Source organism: Psammomys obesus, unplaced genomic scaffold (genome assembly GCF_907164565.1).
Source record: "Psammomys obesus unplaced genomic scaffold, mPsaObe1.curated_primary_1811, whole genome shotgun sequence".
NCBI classification, from domain to species: Eukaryota; Metazoa; Chordata; class Mammalia; order Rodentia; family Muridae; genus Psammomys; species Psammomys obesus.
The window spans coordinates 13,538,707-13,545,457 of NW_026596143.1; the positions used below are offsets into that span (position 1 = coordinate 13,538,707).

At 45.6% G+C, this 6,751-nt stretch overlaps 2 protein-coding genes across 2 annotated transcripts in view; one reads left to right on the forward strand and one right to left on the reverse strand.

Moving 5' to 3' along the window:
* Positions 1–385, forward strand: part of Polb (DNA polymerase beta) — a 28,351-nt gene extending 27,966 nt beyond the window's left edge. The window contains exon 14 of the mRNA XM_055593419.1: positions 147–385. Within this exon, the coding sequence (XP_055449394.1) occupies positions 147–241 (95 nt within the window). The 3' untranslated portion in view covers positions 242–385. The remainder of the gene's footprint in view (positions 1–146) is intronic.
* Positions 386–1,305: 920 nt separating this feature from the next.
* On the reverse strand, positions 1,306–4,269 carry Dkk4 (dickkopf WNT signaling pathway inhibitor 4). The gene is made up of 4 exons (XM_055593420.1): positions 4,159–4,269; positions 3,105–3,255; positions 2,542–2,694; positions 1,306–1,734 (listed from the first exon to the last, which is right to left on the reverse strand). Exons 1-4 carry the CDS (start codon positions 4,267–4,269, stop codon positions 1,484–1,486), a joined length of 666 nt encoding a protein of 221 aa, XP_055449395.1. The 3' UTR covers positions 1,306–1,483.
* Positions 4,270–6,751: the final 2,482 nt, after the last annotated feature.

The window sequence follows — 6,751 nt, forward strand, 5'->3', positions numbered from 1 at the left end:
TTTCTCTCTGTGCTGGAAATGAACCTGGGCCTCGTTCCTGCTGAGTCACCACTGATGGAGGCTCTAGGGCCAGGTTAGCTCTCAGGCTGCGATATCAGGTTCCCAAACTCATTGTAAAAATACTTTCTTTTTCTCTCTCCTTGAAGGAGTTGCTGGGGAGCCTCTTCCTGTGGACAGCGAGCAGGACATTTTTGATTACATCCAGTGGAGCTACCGGGAACCCAAGGATAGAAGCGAGTGATGGCCGCCCTCGCCCCCGGGCATATCCCACTAGGAGTCCTAATTTATTTCTTAACCTTTGCTATGTAAGGGTTTTGGTGTTTCTAAGTGATTGCTTCTTCTCCATGCTTACCATACACTATAGGCAATAAACCTCTTGAGCTATTATTGAATGATTATTTTATTAGCAGATTGTTTAAGTTTATATTATGTTTATGATCACAGTTTACCATGGGTTTAGTAGAGAAAAGCAAGAGCTGAGATGATGAAAGTGTTTAATGGGAGTCTTATTTCTGCCTCATCTTGCTTCTACATTCTTTTCTCCTTGTCCCTGATTTATTCTTTACAAGTCAGCTGGCTTTCCCACAAGCCGCCTCTGGAGTTGGTTCGCTATTCTCTAGAAACTAGAGGCTGCCAGCCATGATGGTGCACACCCTTAATCCCAGCATGTGGGAGGCAGAGACAGGCAGATCCCTGTGAGTTCAAGGCCAGCCTGGTCTCCACACCGAATTGTAAGATGCCAGTGCTACATAGTGAGGCCCTGCCCAAGAGATGGGGGGGGAGAAGGAAGGAAGAGGAAAACAAGGTGCCTTCACAGCTGTAACTTTTTATTTGGCCTTTTCCATTTGCAGTGTGTTCTGAGGAACAGCTGTGCGCTTTACCTCAGGCTGCAGCCCTTCCCCTGAAGTGACTCACAGGCGCCTGGGGCTGGGCACATGCATCGGTTTGGCTGGTAGGAAGTTCACTGTCTATCAAAAGATCGTGTTGTACATTAGCATACAAGTTCAGTGTTTAAAAAGATTTATTTGAGCAGATTGAGCACTGTATCAGGGTTGCTTTCTTGTAGAATCTTGTCAGTATTCTAGACAGTAGACACAAAGCCAAAAGTAATTGGTCGCAGTTCAGCATCTCACAGTACTCAGCTGGGTATTTCAGGTGCTGGAAGATCTGGCTTTATTTGTATGCTAGTGTAGTATTCTCCTGTAATCCCAAGACTTGCTTGGGGTAAGAGGATCATGAGTTTGAGGCTAGCCTGGGCTACATACATTGAGACCCTGTCTCAGAACCCCTCCCCCTCCCAAAAAAAAGCACCCAGGAGGGTAGAGGCAGGCAGATCTCTGTAAGTTCAAGGCCAGCCGGGTTGACGGCAAGTTCCGTCCCAGCCAGGGTTGCACAGTGAGATCCTGTCTCAAAAAAACAAAATACAAATAATAATAATAATAATAATAAAATTAAATAGTGTCTGGGATTCTATTTTTACAACTCATATTCTTTGGCATACTCTTAGCCTTGTGTGTTGTCGGTTCCCAGTCACCTGGCTTTGACACACTAGTCCAGGACCACAGTCACAGCGCTGGAAGATTTCTGGGGCTTGGGCAGTGTCTTTATGTCCTCTCCTGGAGCAAACTTGTCCTTCTTGTAGAACCGGCTTGCAAATTTTTGTCCAAAAATGGCGAGCGCAGCAAAGTCCAGGGCCGCAGTCGGAAGTTCTAAGACAGCTTTCTCCCTCCTGTCCTGCAACAAGTTAGGCACTAGTGGCAGCATTGCTCCTAACAGCTCACGGGTTAAGGGGTGGGGTGGGTTATGCTAATGGCTGAGACTGGGGATCTAGGAATGAAGGCTACCACCTAAAAACAGCAACGCCAACAGGACCCATACGTCTCACACAATGAGGGAGAGTCTGCCCCTACTTAACAGAGTTAATTGATGCCTGATTAAAGTCAAGACATCAAGAAAAGAAGGAATGTCCAGTCCTGTTTTGCTAATGTAAATTTTAGTAAGCATAGACTCCATTACTTATAAATGGACCAGCTAATCCAGGGACAGGAGCAAGAATGGTTATTTTACCTCTTCGTTTTCAAATATTATTTTATTCAAAGACTGTAATTTAAAAAATTGAAAAGGCCAGGTGTGATGGCAAACATCTTTAATCCCAGCAGAGGCTGTCAGATCTCTGAGTTCCAGGCCACCCTGGTCTACATAGTGAGTTCTAGGACAGCCAGAGATACATAGATCCTGTCTTGAACAATAACAAAAATCCATTTTGTATTTTTTACAAGGCTGGAGTGAACACATCTACCTTTGTCCACTTTGTATACTGGGGCTATAGAAAGGGAAAGTGGTGCTTCTTAAACCCCAGCCCATAGTGAAAGCCGTGCGTTGAAAGGTTTTCTCCGTAAGTCATTACTAAGGTCTTCCCTGTCCTGGCCGGTGGTGTCTCTTTGAGTTGCTCCAAGACACAGGGTGGAGGAGGAAGTTAGTTTGGGCTAGGGGGGAGAAAACTGTTTTTAAAATAAAATATGCTCAGATTGACGTTCTTACCATTGTTGCTTTGTGATTTCTTAGCAGTGGGCTTCCCCTGGGGTCTGTTTTCTTCCGCTGGCCATTTAGCGGTTTCTTCTGCAGAGGCGCCATCTTGACCATCAGTGTTTCCGCCCATTGCTGGCCTTGTGTCTCCCACTGCAGTGCAAACATCTGAGGGACAGCCAGCTTTAGTTAGTGTTGCTAACTTGAGGGACAAGTACGGGGGTAGTTACTGTTGTCGTGCTAAAGAATTTGGTAGCACTTCTGCCTTCGCTTTATAATAGTTTATATTTCCGAAACATAACATTGAGGATTTATACACGCACATATAGCAAAGAAAGTAATTGATTAATAAACTCTAAACGAAAGTGGAAAGATCCAAACCAGTCTGCCTTGATTATGTCCTTTAAAATCATTCTATCCATGTCACTGGTAATAAATTATTTTGTTTCATCGAAAAGACAGCTGCACAGATTTACTTCCTCCGGTTCCAAGTACACCCTAGAGCCTGCCTCCCATGGACTGTCTATGTGAGTTCAGTGGTGCCTTCAGATTGTAGCTCCCATGCCTTGATAGCTCACCATTCACACAAATGGTTCCCGGGCAGCACATGGCGCTCCTCTGGCACCTCCTGCGAATTCTGCGGCACGTGGCACAGAATGACTTTTCCTCATGCAGCGCGAAGCAGAATCTTCCTACGTTGCAGTCCTTGTCTGATACACACTGTGAGCCCTGTGGAGGGAAACCTGTCACAGGCTGGGAGATCCAGTGAGACCTGGAGGCCCTTCTCCAAGGCGTGGGTTGGGGCCACACTATGCTAGCTGGGATGTTGTGGCAAGCTTTGGGCGCCATCCTAATTTTTCAGCATAATTGCTTGGTTTTTCCCCTCTGGGAAGACCCAGGGATGCTACGGAGCTTGTGCTTGAAAGTTTGCCTTTAATCTGTTATGAACCATACCCCCACCCATATTACTTCAAAACTCAGAATTTAATGCTCCTTGGCTCTATGAAAAATCAGAGTTTTTCCTGTATGTCTTACAGATGACAATTATATGTCCCATTGTCACTACATCCACTCCTCCCCAACTGTCCTTTACGTATGCAGTGTACTCACTACATAGAATATAGTGTGATGTATATAGTATACATAGTGCTAATTAGCCCTAAAACAATTCTGTGATGCAGATGCAGATGTGTTTAAGTCCTAACTTCTGTATGCCTGCTGTGTAGTCTGTGCCCAGATTCCTGTCTTCTTCATTGCTAAATGGAAAGCTTATGCCCATCTCAGGTTGTAAGAAACACAGGTTAGCATAAAGGCCCAGCACATGGTACTGCTTTCATTGTGCACTGATTTGTGGATAAATTTAGAGCCCTGACTAGAAAAATCATTTCCTCGTGGTTTCATATGCAGTCCAGGTTGGCCTCTGACTCACTGTCCGCTACTTATTCTGCATTCTCTGTCTCCTGAGCTTTGGGATTACAGGTATGTGTTCTCTTAATAGTGAATGAGAAAAGAACTGGATTTCAGTGCAAGGCACAGTCCTACATAAATTCACTTAGAGGGGAGGGTGTCCTGCCTGATAGGATGCTGTCTTTGCACTTGGTCTCAGTGTTGCTTCGCCCTAGCCGCACTTACCTTCCCAGCGCCTTGCACATCCATGGAGCTCTTGATGTTGTTGAAATCCAGAACCAGCGCTCCCAAGGGTGAACAGAACCAGCTGAGTCCAAGCAAGGCCACCAGCACCATCCTTCAGTCACTCTGGTCTCTTGAGAGTCCCCGGTACCCCTCGAGTCTTCCCAGGCTGGAATGCTTCAACCTCCTGGTCCTCGGTACAAGCTTCAGGTCCCCTGCAGTGGCCTTTTCTGGAAGAGAATCTGCCCAAGGAAGATGGGTAAAATGAGACAGGCCAGGTCTGACCAGCATGCTTTTCTGAAACTATATATAGCCAGATGTGGCCCTTCTCCCTTCCAACCCGCTTGCTTCCTTCCTCTCTGCCCCACACAGGCTACAACAGATCCCTGCAAATCTTTGATCAATAGTTCAAAACAGGAACTCAGTGAAAGGAGACCAGAGGCAGGGCCACAGTGGCTGCTCCTCCAGGCAGGAATCCCTCTTAATTATTGCATATCAAAGTCAGTTCAAAGGGCTCCCAGGAGAGAAGGATGTTGGTATCAAAGGCAGCTCTGATAATCACCTGCATTTCCGACCCTCAGTCCTTTGGGAGGAGGGGCAGACAAAGATGTGTTTTCACAGCTAGTTGTACTCAAAGAAAGAATGAGTCATATTAGTCAATATGCTGTAGATGTTTAAAACCTGATAATGAATCACTGAATCTACACTGAGTTTAAAGTGGAGAAGGGTTCCTTCTCTTTAGTCTGGACTCAAAAATCCTGATGGCTTCTGAACTGTGAACTGATATCACCTATAAATGTCATTTGGGAAATCAGTCTCCTTACAATGAAAATTAAACTGTCTGGAGTCAGAGTTATGTGATTAGAAAAATAATGGAGTGTATAAACAGATGGTTTTGTTTTCAAACGTTTTAATTATTTTTTTAAACTGATACATAAAAGCATTAATTGACACCTATAGTTCCAGCCCTTGGGAAGTAAGGACAAAGGATCAGGAGATCAAGATCAGCCTTGGCTATGTGCCAAAAAAATAGCCTGTGCCAAAAAAAAAATAACCACTTTTTAACATTTAATTTTTAATTATGCACCCACCAATGTGTGTGTGTGCAAGTGTGTGTGGTTTTGCTCATGTGAGTGTAGTGCCTGAGGAGGCCAGAAGATGGTGTCAGAGCCCCCAGAGGTGGAGTTACAGGTAAGGTTTCAGGGCTCCTTCTCAAGCTCGGCCAGGGCAGGGGGCTTTCTGAACAGCTCCCTTCCTGGTAGTGACACTCCTGGGCTGTGGGATGTCCTCCTTCCTATTTCATCCCAGCATCATTTGCATTGCTAACATCAGCGCCCTAAGGTAACTGAACAAGCATGGGGTGTAGGGGAATTACAGAATCCATTCTGAAGGTAGAAAACTACGACCCATGGAAGAACCCAGCTGCCTCCTGCGTGATGGTTCTGCTTCTTGTTCCTACCTAAACTGCAGAGGATATCAGGGAACCAAAAGCTTTAGGGTAGGAAGATGGCTACAGAGGAGATCCTGTGACATGGACCATCAAGTTCTTGCCACTGACTGTTGGAAATAAACTGTAAAATTGAGGATCTGAAGCCCAAAGGAGGAGGCTGGGTTGCTGTTCTCTTATGATGACAAGCACTGAAAAGTCTAAACGCAGGCGTACTGCTGAGAGGACACGATGCAGACATTCTAGAGAAAGAGGTTGTCCCCGGACAACCAACATTTGAGCTGATTTTTGTGGGATGTAGGTCAAGAGGCACGTGGCAACAGGGTGATGGTAGCAGCACACTCCTTGACTCCCAGCACCAGGGAGGCAGAGCTCTGTGAGTTCGAGGCCAGCCTGGTCTACAGAGTGAATTCCAGGACAACTAGGGCTACACAGAGAGACCATGCCTCAAAAAAACAAAAACAAAAACAAAACAAAACAAAAAGGCACATGGAGGTGCTGGGTTTCTGATTCTAGAGATGAACCTTCCAGGCTGGAAGGGGATTAGGAGAGGCCGGATAAGAATCCGCTTTGAGGAAAGCTCTCCAAATAGCCACCAAGGGTGGGGGCTGGGAGTTGGTGTGTGTATCAATCAAGGTGTGAGATTAACCACAGTCTCTCCCTGAATAGCACTGCATTTTCTGGGACAGAGTGGACGCAGTGCTGGACCAACACTGGGAAGAAAAGTATCTCTTTTACTTCAGTCTGTATCTTTCTGTGTGTATATCTGTCTGTCTGCCTGTCTCTGAACACACACACACACACACACACACACACACACACACCTACACCTGAAGGAATGTGGACTTCAGGGTTAGGCAGTCCCAATTTGGTCACCAGCCTAGCTTCATGGTTCCAATTTCTGTTCCTCAAAACTCACTTAGAAAACTCTCCTCCAGTTGGCTACTTGTTTTTTCATGTAGATGGTGAGGCCTGAGTGAGCAAGGCTCTCAATAATTGATCTTTGGATCCTCAGATTTGAATACTAAGCACATAATAAAAGTTAGAAGAAGAAGAAAAAGAAGAAGAAGAGGAGGAGGAGGAGGAGGAGGAGGAGGAGGAGGAAGAAGAAGAAGAAGAAGAAGAAGAAGAAGAAGAAGAAGAAGAAGA